Source organism: Conger conger, chromosome 17 (assembly GCF_963514075.1).
Source record: "Conger conger chromosome 17, fConCon1.1, whole genome shotgun sequence".
In the NCBI taxonomy this organism is placed as follows: Eukaryota; Metazoa; Chordata; class Actinopteri; order Anguilliformes; family Congridae; genus Conger; species Conger conger.
In genome coordinates this window covers 8385856-8401242 of record NC_083776.1, presented here as the reverse complement: position 1 = coordinate 8401242, position 15387 = coordinate 8385856, and the positions used below count along the sequence as shown (strand labels likewise).

Here is a 15387-nt window from a genome sequence, read left to right as displayed (position 1 = left end):
CGTGAAGGGCTTTAAAAGCCCCCGTGTGGGGTGCACTGTTTGAGGTGAGCTCATCTGGGGAATGTCACTTTAACGGAATGCTCTGACTGAACAGAGCTGCTGCCAGAATGACTTTGCTTGGAGCCCTTTGGCTGTTCCTTTCCAGTGTAAAGTCTATTGAGTAAAAGTGGGAAAAAATGCCTGATGGCTTTTGTGTTGATTTAAAAAAAGTCTTCAATTTCGGAGTATATCTTACTCTTCTCTGTGCGGGTGTGTATATGTGTGTATGTGTGTATACGTGTGTGTGTGTAAGGGCGAAGATAGATATTCCTATTAAAATTTCACATTTTTATACTTCAAAAAGTGTTTTAAAGGAGAGCTCATTCTGTCTATGCCACACTTTCTGATTTGTTTACTTCCAATTTATTGTTTGGTTTTATGTCTCAGCATCACACAATGGCTGTTTATTGGCTGCAGTGTTATTGATGTTTTATGTTGGTGCAGGTTATATCTTGCGTATCCCGATTCTGAAATTAAAGATGACAGGAAAAGATATTTTAAGCAAACAACATGTCTCTTTTCACTCTGAATTTCCACGCACATTCCAGGTATATTTAGAGGCTATTCCGTGCAGTACCGGTACTATACTTTTGGCTCCCTGGCTGTCCTGGAATATTTCGTAAGTACACATAATTTGAAAGTTACAGATTGATTTTTAGACTTGCAAGTTACGATGAGGTATGCAAGTGTGCGTGTGTCAGTGAGAGAGAGTGTGTGTGTGTGTGTGTGTGTGTGTGTGAATGAATGAAAATTAATGAAATTAATGTGTATGAATGAGTGAGGAGAGAGTGTATGTGTGTGTGTATGTGATTGACTGTGATTGTGTTTGTATCAGTGTGAGTGTTTGTGAGTGTAAATTAGTGTGTGTGAGTGTGAATGATTGTGGTTGTTTGTATGCATGTACGAATGAATGTGCTGTGTGTGTGTGCGCGCACGCGTGTGTGTAAATGAATGTGGAGTGTGTGTGCAAAGGTATGAGTATAAATGTGTAGTGTGTGTGTGTGTGTGAGTGAATGAATGAATGAGTGGTGTTTGTGTGTGTGTGTATAAATGAATGTGGAGAGTCTGTGTGTGTGTGTATAAATGAATGTGGAGAGTGTGTGTGTGTGTGTGTGTGTGTGTGTGTGTGTGTGTGTGTGTGTGTGAGAGTGAATGAATGTGGAGAGTGTGTGTGTGTGTGAGAGTGAATGAATGTGGAGAGGATAAGGCCCTGCTACCTCTCCTCTCCTGGGCCCGGCTCTACAGCCAGGGCATAATGAGGATTGAGTATTCCGGCCTGATCACAGGCTTGTTCAAACAAGCGACACACTGACAATCAGGCCCGATTAATCAATCGGTGTCAAGGCTCATCACTTATCTCAGGCCGGGCCAGGCACACAGACAGGCCCCGCGTTCTCTGATAGGTGACTGCTGATGTCCTGCCTCCAACCCACAACCCCCTGCTCTTTTTCCCCCAATAAAACCCTGCTTTGTGCGTCCTCAGGCCCCACTCATACCGTCTATAAACAAGGCTGTTTATCCTCGTAGTCTGTGTGATGAAGGCTCCCGTTGAGACCGTGTATTTTTTATGTGTGTGTGTGTGTGTGTGTGTGTATGTGTGTGTGTGAAAGTAAGCTGCATTGTCAACATTTTACTACATATTATTCAGTGTGGAGCAATCTCTACAAAGTACAGAACCCTCCCACCAGGCCCAGACATTGCTGCAGAATTTACAAGACAATAAATTAGGTATTTTGCATGGTAGAACTAATGGCCACATTTAGAATGCAAATATATTCTTTTCTCTGTGGAACATTACGCTACATTCACAATGAAACTTTTTTTGTTTTTTTTGTTTTTTTTTTTGCGCTGTAAAACATTTGTAAAATAAAGTAGGCGTAGCAGCACATTACTGTAAAAGAGGTTATGGATCTGCACTGGGAAAGTTAGGGCTGGGAGGAGATAGAATGATTTGTTCCCATCTGTCTTAGCCTTCTCCCTGTAGAACTGACTTACCTCACTTTGCCCTTGAGTAGTAAGTCAGGTGCTGGTATGCCCAGAATCTTAAATCTGAATATATCTTGTTTTTCACACATGGCTGGAGACAAGCTAAAACGTTACAAAAGTCAAATTTAAAGTACATTTCATATTGGCAAGGGCCTAATGGATAGTGCTCAAAACTGGAATCGCTGCTTTGTGGTTTTCTTTTCATGTAGCCATTATAAAAAATCAATGCTTTTTGTTTTCTCCAAAAATATGTTCAGCGAAAATTGGTGCATCTTGTTAGTTGTTGTGTCAAAATTAGGAATATACAGTATTTGTGCTGCACTGGGTTAATATTTTGATATTTGCTTGTGGAGATGGGGGGGGGGGGGGGATTTCTGGCCAGCAGTAGTCAGTGTTGAAGTGGGAAATGAATGCAATAATAAAATGACAATTGTAAGCGTGTCTCAATATTAATGGGGTAACAGTACAAAGGCTACAAAATTACAAAGGCTGCACATTTTCCCTGTTAAGTCCCTTACATTTCAATTTTTAGGAAGCCAATACATTTATTGTATGATTACGTGTGCAAATTAAGCATATCTGCATTTGTTATTTTTCATAATCAAATTCAGAAGCACATTTTTTACATTTCACTGAAATATGCTTTGGTAGCATATTCTCTCTCTCTCTCTCTCTCTCTCTCTCTCTCTCTCTCTCTCTCTCTCTCTCTCTCTCTCTCTCTCTCTCTCTCTCTCTCTCTCTCTCTCTCTGAATGTGATGAAAAAGTTAAGATGCCTATTTTCTCATTACTGCCAGTGTTTTGTTTCCATTGGTGTATTAATCTGCAGTTTCTCTGATTAAATAAACTTTCTATTTTTCCACCTTGACATTTTCAAAGTAAATGATCACACACAAACATTTTTGTTTGCTTTTGATCAGATCAGTTTGAAGGTGTCTTTTAAGGTTAACATCGGGTTTGTTTTGCAGGGCTCTCGTATAATAGAATGCATATAATCTCTGAAGGATAGGGAATTTTGCTTGTAATCTGTAATGCAAATAACAAAGCGGACAGTATCTGTTTAGAGGAAAATATTATATGTATGTGAGCAGACTACAATGTTTTGTGCGTTTTAGTGTTTATTCACATATTTGAATTGTGTGTGGTGTATTCACAGATAGCGTTTCTGCCAGTATTTGCCTCCAACATGGCTGGAAAAAGCAATATAGGGTGGAGCTTTTCATCAGGAAAGGGAGATAACCTCTTTGTGCAGCACAAAATTGAAAAAAGGGTCATTTTCCATATGCAATATTTGTAGCGTGCATCTCTGCGTGGCGTTCACATCTTATCACACGTTCTTTGATCTCAAGAGCCGAACTATTCTGCAACATTTGTTCGTGTGGCTCTGCAAGTAAATGCTGCAGAATTGTGCTTCTCTTGAGATCGCTGGTCTTCAGAGGCGCCCGCGCACGCACAGCGCCACCACCGGGCGATGGAGGGGAAGCGCGGTCCGCTGTCGCTCTGCTGACACGCGAACCTCACCGTCCACCGGGCCAAACCGGTGAGTGCTGTCTGCGGTAGAGTTTGAGTGACTTAGAGAAAGAGTTAACCTTGGAAAACTCACACAAAATGAGCAGAGATCCCACACACAGGCTCATGCGTACACACTTTCACACACACATGCACACACACTCACACATGCACACACACACACACACACACGCACACACATACTCTCACACACGCACACATACACACACACGCACACACACACACGCACACGCACGCACACACACACATACGCACACACACACATGCACACGTACACCCACTCACACACCCACTCACACATGCAGACACACACACACACACACACGCACACACACATACTCTCACACACGCACACACACATACTCTCACACACGCACACATAAACACACACATACACACACACGCACACACACATACTCTCACACACGCACACACACTCACCCTCACTCACACATACCCTCACACACACACGCACACACACACTCACACTCACTCACACATACCCTCACACACACACACACACACCCACACACACGCACACACACACTCACCCTCCTCCAGCCAGCATCCTCCCCCCTGCAGTGCTGGAGTGGTTTTCCCCCTGAAACTAAGCGCAGGTGATGTGGCTACTGCTCAGCCTGGCACGGGGCCGAGGAGTCAGCGCCAGGGCTGTTACAGAGAGCGCGGTGTCCTCAGGCCAGATGTAGAAAATGAGAAATCTCTCTCCTCTTCTCCACTCTCCTCGGCTAGTCGCAGCCAGGGCAATGACGGAAATAATTCAATAAAAATGGATTTGAATGTAGCATACCAATTTTGGAAGTGTGTGATCATGAAAAAGTAAAGAAGGTTACCAAGGACGGATTTTCACCAGCTATTTCAGCAGGTTGATTTTCAGGTCTCGAGTCTTCAGTTTCCTTTCGCGAGTCTTTCACCTGTGACCGCGTGTGGAAAGCAGAAGGTGCTTCATTCTCTTCTCCCAGAACTGGAGCAAGGGCAAATACGGTTTTGTTTTTCCTCAGGAAGTCTCAAGGCCCTATCGCAGTGGACCAAAATGCCTCTGTGGGGGAGTTTGGGTTGTGGGGCCCATATATCCTCCTAAGACCCACAAATTCATGTTTGTCCCCTGTAGGGGACATGAGCCTCAGGTCTTAATCTCAAGAAGCGTATATTATACTATGCTGAAACCTACGCTAGGAGGGACATTCAATAAAAATAAAATAAATCATCCTTTAAAATAGTTTTTCACTGCGACATGCGACATTCAATTTTGCCATCCAAGACACTGGTATTATGTCATTAAAAAAATGCTTAAACTTTTGTTCTGCCGGATCTTGGGAGGATATATAGTATTTCGGCACACACTCATTCTGATGCGTCGGATGTGAAGTACAGGTGATGTTGCATCAGAGTGGAGGGCAGCCGATGTTCCCACGGCAGAGCCAAATCATCGCTCTGATCATCTCTTCACCACAAACGACATGGCTCAGGCAGTAAGAGCGACATGGCTCAGGCAGTAAGAGCAGTCGTCTGGCAGTCGGAGGGTTGCCGGTTCGATCCCCCGCCCGGGCTGTGTCGAAGTGTCCCTGAGCAAGACACCTAACCCCCAAATGCTCCTGACGAGCTGGTCGGCGCCTTGCATGGTCAGCCAATCGCCGTCGGTGTGTGAGTGTGTGTATGAATGGGTGAATGAGAAGCATCAATTGTACAGCGCTTTGGATAAAGGCGCTATATAAATGCCTGCCATTTACCATTTACAAACCCGTGTGCGTGACTTCCGTGGGAGGCGGATGTGCTTCCCGAGGCCAGGGCCTTGGTTTCGGGAGCGTTTGGGGCCCAGGGACCGTGGGGTGGGAGAGCCTCCGGTCTGAGTGACTCCGGACCTGCTGAGCACAAACCAATCGGACGGTCCTCAGATCACACTGCTGGGGTTTGAGTTTATACGCCCAAAAAAGATGCATGTCTAATGCGTCAAAAGCACTGCAAGAGTGCAGGGGTGCAGCACGGGGGCAGCGGAGGTGGCGGGTTTCTGCAGAGAACGCAGGTCTTTGTTGGCGGGGCACGAAGTGAAACTGGGTACAAGGCTGCTCAGTAGGGGCCGTGCACCAAAGGCTGTTATGCGTGAATTATTTTATTAAAAACGATGCACAGTTTTCGGCTTTCTGCCTTGCATGCTCTGGTGTACACAAAGCCACATTTGCTTTGAAGTGATTAACAAGGCATTTTGGCTTGAGAGTATGTGTATGTGTGTGTGTGTGTGTGTGTGTGTGTGTATGTATATATTTCTGTCTAAATCGTCTCCAAAAATGGGGTATACTGTAGTTTATATCACACGACTGCGTATGAATGTTTTCTAATTGTCCCCTGTGCTCTATTGTCCCATGGAGAAGATAAACGTGTGGATGCCCTCCATTGTTTCTCTGTGACAATGCTCCTACTTACTGTAACTCTGTTCGTGTTCTGTCATTCCTGCCAGGGGTTCCGTGTGTGTAAACCCTAGGTTCATGGCTCTAGACACCGGTCCTTCCATGGTACATGACCACGTTCTCTCTCCACAGCTTGCCGGCCGGGGTTCTACAAGGCCTTCGCCGGGAACATCAAATGCTCCAAGTGCCCCCCGCACAGTTTCAGCTACGAAGAGGGATCCGCATTCTGCAACTGCGAGAAGGGCTTCTACAGAGCGGAGAAGGACCCCCCCACCATGGCCTGCACACGTGAGTCAGGGTGACCATATGCCCAGTGCGCACGGCAAACTGGCCTCACGTAGATCATCAATGTAGCAGCAATGTGCGATGTCCAGAATGGACACCTCAGAAGAGCATAGAGGTATTAATATCAGATATAACTGGGAGCACTGGAGCGTAACCTGCCATTGCCCCTAGACCATCCATTCTCTCTTAACCCGCTTATCCTGAACAGGGTCGCAGGGGGGCTGGAGCCTATCCCAGCATACATTGGGCGAAAGGCAGGAATACACCCTGGACAGGTCGCCAGTCCATCGCAGGGCATACACACCATTCTCTCTCACGCTCATACCCACGGGCAATTTAGACTCTCCAATCAGCCTAATCTGCATGTCTTTGGACTGTGGAAGGAAACCGGAGTACCCGGAGAAAACCCACGCGAACACGGGGAGAACATGCAAACTCCGCACAGAGAGGCCCCTAGACCAGCCATTAGAAAACTTCTGTCAATATTTGAAGTGGCTTCATCACAAAGAAAAGCTCTCTGGTTCAACTAAAGACAAGCTCTAAAACCGAAATGAAACAAAAACCACAAAGTGAGCTGTTAAGCCTTTAAGCCTGTCGTCCGTTCAGTGCATTTGTTCAGCACAACATAGACTGGATATAGCAGCTCAGTGTTTCTCGTTTGTCACAACATATTTTCACCACAAAGACCAGAGTACACAGGAAGACAGAATGCAGAAGACCGGAGTTTCAGTCAGAGCTTGTTTTGCAGAGCGGAAGAGGCCACCATCACAGACACACAGCAGTGGCCTGCTGCCAAGCCTGGAACAATCTGTGATTTAGTTAACAATATCACAGTAATGAGCCTGCATTCAGAGCCCAGGTAACAGGATTGGAATTAATTGTCGCTCATTGTTCCGATTTTAAGACTTCATAAATAATTCACCCCCTGCCATTGCAGCTCAATATTTGCATGAATTCACAGTTTAGCCGGGATAAATTATTGTCAATTAGAAAGCGATTTAATTGTCCGTGCAAATTGGCAAGTGCGCTTTTTCAGTGGGTAGGTGTGCGTGCCTGCCGTGGTGAGGTCGTCCACAGGGGATTCTCTGACTGACGCTCCATTGATTGCGTATGTGTCTCCGGGGGTGACACATGAAGCAGAGGCTGATGGGAAACTCACAGACAATTCTGCTCCTAGGATCAGAGCCCAGCGACCTTCAGAAACACTTTTTAATTAATGCTCCAATGGCACTAAAAAATACAAAAATATATTGATATAATTAAGGCTGTGATCCACTACTACTACTACTACTACTAATACAAATAATCCAAGTGCATATTATCATTATTATTGTTATTGTTATAGAGCAGATAAGATCCTTGGCTATATTTGGCATGAGACCATAGTCTAGATTGCAGACATGTTTATGTTTTCTACAGCAAATGAGGTGAGTGTTCATAGCTCAGCTGACACAGTCCCTCCAAGCCACCTCAGGACCCAGAGGAAGCGTGGCTCCTCATTCCTCATTGGAGAGCAGGGAGAAGCCTGAGATCTGCACACGGCTGGGCGATAACCATCTCCATCCAGCCTCTCAATGGGAGCTGACTGATGGCTGGGGGGAGAGGGGGAGAGGGGGGCTGCCCCTCCGATGGAGAGAAAAGGCAGAGATAGCAGCGATTGTGTACCCTGAAAGGGAACGGGGCAGATGTGGACAGGGGTTGAGGAGGGAGAGGGTTCTATTGGCTTCTTCCATCTAAAAGAAGCTTTTCACCCAGATCGTGGGTGGAGAGGGGATTATTAATAGAGGACAGCTATGAGTCTTAACACAGTGCACCGGGGGGGGTGGTCTGTGTTGAAGAGATCTCTGAGGTGTTGCTGGAGGGCTCATCCTGTAAAAGAGCCAGTTCTAGTGCAGGGAATGCGACCCACAGTCTGGCACAGAACCCCTCCCTCCCCTCAAAGCAAGAGATCTCAGGGAGGTCCTTCCCCCTTAACTGCTGTCGGGTGGCCGCTCACATGCCTGCTGAAGTTCTGCAATATAAAGGGCCCTCCGGTGGATCTGGGGATGAGCCTCATCAGAGCGGATTTCAGACACGCTGTACCTTTAACGTGCCCCGCTGCCGGACTGTCCACCCAGGTGATATGCCTCACAGGGGGCTACAACAGCCTAGCCTCACCCTTCGAATGGCACACCCTCTGCTTACAAGCGTCTCTCACCCAGAGCACTTCCTTTCGTGCTGGAAACAGAAGGTGGCTTATTTTGTTAATGGCAGGGGGATGACTGCGAGGAGACGGTAATCCTTCCGGTTGTTTCCGCGGCACATTCGCCTTCAGGAGACGACGCGCCCCGAGCATGCGGCCGACGGGGAAAGTTTCGCTTTAAGCTTTTGATTCGGGTGCGTGCGTGTTCGTAAATCCGCGCTGCGCTAATGTGTCGGCGCAGTTCCGTCGCTTATCCTGCGCTCCGTGTGCCGCGTGATCAATTCTGAAACATTGTTGACCAGAGGCTCTCATCCACGCCACAGGTTCTCTCCATTATCTGGGCTTCCTGGCCTGTCAGTGGGGGGGGGGACTGTCTTTGGCCAGGATGTACCCACCTCCAACATGTGCCCACACTCTGCATCCTGATAGTCCAGAGAAGGGGCATTCACTCACACCAAAAAAAAGAAATTTGGAATGAAAATTGGCTATGTATTGAAACACAGGCTTCGAGTTTTTATCATGTGTCCATAGTACCTGTCATTGGATGTAAATAAATACAAAAAACTGCATAGATTCACATGTTCTTGTGTTTTTTGTTTAATTTTGTTTCTTGCTTCCAGGGCCTCCGTCCCCTCCCCGGAACGTGGTCTTCAACATCAACGAGACCTCGCTGTTCCTGGAGTGGAGCCCGCCCAGCGACATGGGGGGCCGGAAAGACCTCACCTACAACGTCCTGTGCAAGCGGTGCGGGGGGGACCCCCGGCAGTGTGAGCTGTGTGGGGGGGACCTGCGCTTCATCCCCAGGCCTCAGGGCCTCGTCAACGCCTCCGTCACCGTGCTGGACTTCACCGCCCACGCCAACTACACCTTCGAGATCGAGTCCTTCAACGGCGTGTCTGACATGAGCTCCTTCCCCAGGCCAGTCACCGCCATCACCATCAGCACTGACCAGGGCGGTGAGTACACAGCCAATCACCATCAGCACTGACCAGGGCAGTGAGTACACAGCCAATCACCATCAGCACTGACCAGGGCAGTGAGTACACAGCCAATCACCATCAGCACTCACCAGGGCAGTGAGTACACAGCCAATCACCATCAGCACTGACCAGGGCAGTGAGTACACAGCCAATCACCATCAGCACTCACCAGGGCAGTGAGTACACAGCCAATCACCATCAGCACTGACCAGGGCAGTGAGTACACAGCCAATCACCATCAGCACTGACCAGGGCGGTGAGTACACAGCCAATCACCATCAGCACTGACCAGGGCAGTGAGTACACAGCCAATCACCATCAGCACTGACCAGGGCAGTGAGTACACAGCCAATCACCGTCAACACTGACCAGGGCGCTGAGTACACAGCCAATCACCATCAGCACTGACCAGGGCGGTGAGTACACAGCCATTACCATCAGCACTGACCAGGGCGGTGAGTACACAGCCAATCACCATCAGCACTGACCAGGGCGGTGAGTACACAACCAATCACCATCAGCACTGACCAGGGCGGTGAGTACACAGCCAATCACCATCAGCACTGACCAGGGCGGTGAGTACACAGGCAGAACGAGGGCATTTATGAGTACACACGGCATAATCTGGGGTTTATGAATACACTCATCAGAATTAGCGGATTATGAGTGCACGCATCCGAATCGGGGTGTATGAGTACATGCACCTGAATCAGGAGTGCACACACACAAATCAGTGGTTTAGAGTACACATGGAAATCATGTGGTGATGATTCACAGGTGAGTACTCCGTGTTTAATGAGTAGACAAATGGGAATCTGGGAGTTTTAAGTGCAAACTGAGAAATGTAGCCTTCACGGCCAGGGTTGTATTCTGTAAAAGAATCTAGAATGGGGATGTTATCATGAACATTGTGGTTTTACAAGCTTTCTAAGCCTTTAACTTTAAGCATTTAAACATTTAAGTGTTAGAAATACTTTACTACATTAGCTTTGTCTCTTTTTAAAGGGTATTTCCCTCTCTGAATTAAGGAAATATACTGGCATCTTCATGCAGTGCATATATACAATATAACTACTTTTACGTTTAACGAATATATACTGGAACTGGCCGAAAAACTGCACATTAACAGCGTCATTATGTTCACTCCATTGTGATACTGCACAAAGTTTGTTTGAGCTTAGAAAACTATTAATAATTTAATATATATTTTGTGTAGTCGTATGTTTTTGGTGTTTGCATACCATTTGCATAGATGCATTTTAATTAAGCTGTCTCTGCTGTTTATGCTGCAGCCTTTTCTCATCGCCAGGGTATTATGCAATTGTTACAAATTGTCAGCATTTAATATGTTTAAATGTTTAAAAGCCGTCTGTGTTTTTCCATCCGCCCGTGTGTTCTGCCATCCTCAGTCTGAGGCAGATCTGTTCAACTAGGAAAAAAAAAAAAGCTTTTAGGACTGGGAATATGAATAAATCTTTGATCTCGTGCTGGAGACATTCTGTAACCAGCGAGTGTTTGGAGTGCTTTTCTGAGGGGCTGGCGTTTCTGCTGTAATTGTGCTCTCGGCCCTTTCAAAACGACAGGGCTCCTCCCGTCCGTGGCAGTGTTTTCCGCTTTGTCCAGGTGTTCAAATAGGCGGCTTGCTCCGGGGGCTGTTTGCACAGGTCGCGCGTGTTCAAACGGGCGCTGCCGGCAACGCCGCTGCATCGAGCCCCGCGGCTTTGCTTCCGCCGGCTCGGAAATAGCCGCGCGAGAGCAGTCATTTTGTGCAATCGCGCTTTCGCACGAGGGGGCATTCTTGGATGCGGTTTTGTTTTCGCTCCGGGAATTGCATCAGGGTACGCGCCGCTTCTCGGGGGCAAACTCACGCCCTGCGTCCTTAGAGCGGCTATTTGTGTCCGGATTAAGGTGCAGTCATTAACGCCCGGCGTGGTGTCTGTGACGGATCGGTCATTTCCTCCGCGTGATGTGGAACGCGCTCCCACTGGAGGCTAATGGGTGTGAAGGGGCTGGGTGCGGGAGACTGCGGCTACAATTATAACGCGGAGCGAGTGTTATAACAGAGCGGGTGTTTTCTGTAATTGGGCCTCATCGTGCGATCCGTCTGCCTCATAATTTCCGTGTTTATTAGGAGAAAATTCCTGGAAGTTTATTTATGTTGACATAAGACAAACAGTATAAACTAGGCATTAGTCTGCCTTTCAGGTTGGAGTTTCAGCGTGTTTGCTCTGAAATGCCAGTGTGTGTGATGTGTTTGTGTTTGCAAATGTTTTTGTGTATTTACGTGTGTGCATGTGTTTACATCTGTTTGTGCGTGTGTGTGTGTGTGTGTGTGCGGGTGCGTGTGTGTGTGTGTGCACGTGCGTGATTGTCTGTGTGTACGTGTTTATGTGTGTTTGTGTGAGTGTGTGTGAGTGTATTTATGTGTGTGTGCATGCGTGTGTGTGTATATGTGTGTGTGTGGGTCTGTGTGCATGTGTGTATGCGTGCGTGCGCGTGTGTGCATGTGCGTGAGTGTATGTGTGTACGTGTGTTTGTGTGAGTGTGTGCGTGCGTGCATGTGCGTGTATTCGCATGCGTGCATGTGCTTCTGTTTGTGTGTTTGTGTGTGTGTGTGTGTGTGTGTGTGCGCGCATGCGTGCCTGCACGTCTGTTTGTGTGTGTGTAGCGGATGACCTTCCTCCCTGGTCCAGAGTGCCTCTGTGATCTGCAGCTGCTCAGCTGGGCATCAGATATGTGACAATTAGGGCCAGTTTATCAGCCAGACTGCAGCCACTTTCAAAGCCGGACAGAGGGGAACGGACACGCAGCTTGATCCACAGACTGGGTACATCAAACAGGTGGATAACAAAGTGAGCAAGAAAAGAACAAGACAACAGGGCCACACTACAAATGTCGAGGACGTGCCCAGAATGCGTCTCTCTGGAGCGCTGAACCTCCACAGCTGAATTCCCGCTCTGGGCACAACTCAATGAAATCAATCCGATAAACAGTCTCAAGGTTTAATGTGGGAATTAAGTCATCAAAAACTTTGGCCTCAATTCAACCCTGCTTCAGTTGTGTTTGTCCTTTACCTTGACTAAAGACATTTGCCTTGCTTAGTCAGCATGACTAACTAGTTTGACAGTCTCATACTTAAATACACACACAATACAAAATACATATTGTAATATATATTGAGTAGCGTGTTTCTCTCTCTAAACCTAACTTTAACAGAGACCATGGGATTCTTTTCAGAGTTTTACTTGCCTGTTCTTAACATAAAGTGCTTGTTGCAACCGTTATCTTCTCTCCCCTGTTCTCCCCTGTTTTCACTTCCCAGCTGCCCCCTCCACCTATCCCAGCATGTACAGACCATTTTAAGCAATCAGCCAATCAAAGTATAACAGTACTTAACAGAGATTCAGAATGAACCCGTTTTGTAACTCTTACAATTATCATCATTTTCTTTATTTTTGGTTTTGGTAAAAGTATGGTGATATTGTTTATACATTGGTCTTGAATGGCAGGGCAGTAAACTATAAATTAGGTATAAATATTCCCCACCCTAAGTATGTATTTGCAAGATCGTCGGTTATGTGAAATGACGTGCAATTCTAAGAATGCGTGATTGCACTGCTGGACACTGAGGATTAGGGCTGGGATAACGGCCCTAGCCTCAGTGCTCCTGCCTGCTTACTGGGTTACCACATGTCATCATTTACATATGCAATTTGATTGGCTGGTTTATGAAAATTGATTATGAATGCACTGGTCCCATCCCACAGGTCACCCCTACATCCGTTATGTTTATGGAAATGGCAAATATGATGGCTAGATACTGCAGTTTATGCTTTTGTCCGTGAGCGCTATGAAGGACATGCATTCCGATGAAAAAAGAAGATATAAAATAAGCATATCCTTATCACATTTACATTACAGTAAGCAATCGTGTTTGCATTGGCAGGCAAAAGTACTTCATCTTGTTTATATTTATTCAGTATGGCTGATAGTAGATAGTAAAATGTGTATCGTATACGTGCTTACGCGAGAAGCATAGTAAATAATACCTGCTAGTCACATTTTATGTCTTTTGAAACATTTTATTAGTCTTGTGTAAATATATGTATTGATATTTGTGAGCATATAATCATTAATTTGAATAAAAGCACAACAGAAGCCTACATTGTAGTTTAGTAAGCAAAAATATTCCGAAAAACGAAACCTGATTGAACATCGTCCTGGCAGGGCACCTCCTCCTCCCGGTTTCAGATTCAGATTCCAGACACATTATTTTCCCACTGTAAACAAAAACACAAACTCTTCCTTCATCGTCCGTCTCTCCTGTGGAGCAACTTGTCCGGTCCATAAGTTCATCAAATTTCAAATCGTCTCCAACTGAAAATATGAAGTGTCATATCGATCCCTGTTCCTCTGGTGCCTTCTCTTCTGAGCAAGAGAATTTCAGCCACAGCAAACCTCAGCCAATCAGCTTCCTCACATCAGTCCAGAAGCAGTGGACTATTCAGAGGGACTGTTTCAGAAGAACAGAGTCAGATAGTCACAACTGTAAATGGTACAGGCTTAAACATGAGACCTTTCTGCAAAGTCTAAAGCAAAATTGCTTTTTATTTTAATGTTTTACTGTTTATAATTCATAAACACAAAAGGAAAAGGGCCCTGTGTAAAAGTTTTGGAACCCTTTTGGATTATTCTGTGTTACTTTAAAAAAAGATGATTACCAAGGCAGGTCAATATAATTCCAGGTCTGAACTTTATTCTGAAGTAACTCCATGCCTTCTAAAGTATCCAACTGCAGTGGCTGTTCTGTCTGGTGGTAACAACCATGGGATCCTCTAAACCAGTGGTCTCCAACCCTGGTCCTGGAGAGCTACTGGGTCTGCTGGTTTTCATTCTTACCCTGCAATTAACTATAATCAACTGCTCTAATTTAATTAACTCACCTCACCTGGTTACCTGGCTCTCAACAGGTGCTGATTTTAAGGTGAAAACAAAAACCAGCACACCCAGTAGCTCTCCAGGACCAGGGTTGGAGACCCCTGCTCTAAACAGTTGCCCAACTGTCTCAATGTTTCAAACTACCTACTTCCCCTGCCAGAAACATTATTAGAAAATAGAAGATGAATGTAACAATTGAAGTCAAGGCAAGGTCTGGAAGACCAAGAAAGATTTCCGATGGAACGGGCTGAGATCTGGTGGGCAATGCCCAGAAGAACCCACACATCACTGCAAAAGAGCTGCAAAAAAGAGGCGTAAACAGGTCTAGCTGTTCACAGGACAACAATACGACTTACTTTAAACAACAGAGAGTTGCCGGGAAGAACGACTTCAACACAAAATTAAGTGTCTGAAGTATGAAACGGAAAGAAGACATTGAGAAGCCTGAAGCCTTTTGGAACAATGTGCTTTGGACTGACGAAACCAAAATTGAACTTGCCCAAATGTATACACACCACTGTATATAGGTCAACTGAATGTGCAGCTTAGGTTTAACGGTTTAATAAACTGGATGACAAACTGGATTAAAAAATGGGAAAGGTTCAGTGTTACTGCAGGGGTGTTATTATAGGATCTAATTACTACTCACTGTCTGCCTCTGGCCAGTTGTTTAAAGGCATCATCAACTCTGAATCTCTGAAATGTCACAAAAGTGATTTTGTTAAATTGGACCAAAAAATGATATTCTGCTACAGAAATAATTCAACCTAAGGACTGCATTTGAAAGGTAGTCAGTAAAATGAAAGTGAGCACAGAGATATGGACACCCTGTTTCTGTATCGGTGACATCCTATTGCACCACGACTCAATCGAGCCGGTCATCAATATTTCAATGCAACTACAGCAAAGAGTCCAATCCTACATCATCTTAGTATTTAAATGGGCTTTAACTTAAAAGATATACAGTAAAAAAAATGTAGATTTTGAGACCATTACTTTTCCCCTGACACCTTAATGCAGTATCCT

The 15387-nt window shown here is 45.8% G+C and overlaps 1 protein-coding gene across 1 annotated transcript in view; it reads left to right on the top strand.

The window, feature by feature from the left end:
* Positions 1–15387, top strand: part of epha6 (eph receptor A6) — a 221575-nt gene that overhangs the window by 120043 nt on the left and 86145 nt on the right. Inside the window, exons 4-5 of the mRNA XM_061225681.1 lie at positions 6109–6264; positions 9064–9399. Of these exons, the coding sequence (XP_061081665.1) occupies positions 6109–6264; positions 9064–9399 (492 nt within the window). The remainder of the gene's footprint in view (positions 1–6108; positions 6265–9063; positions 9400–15387) is intronic.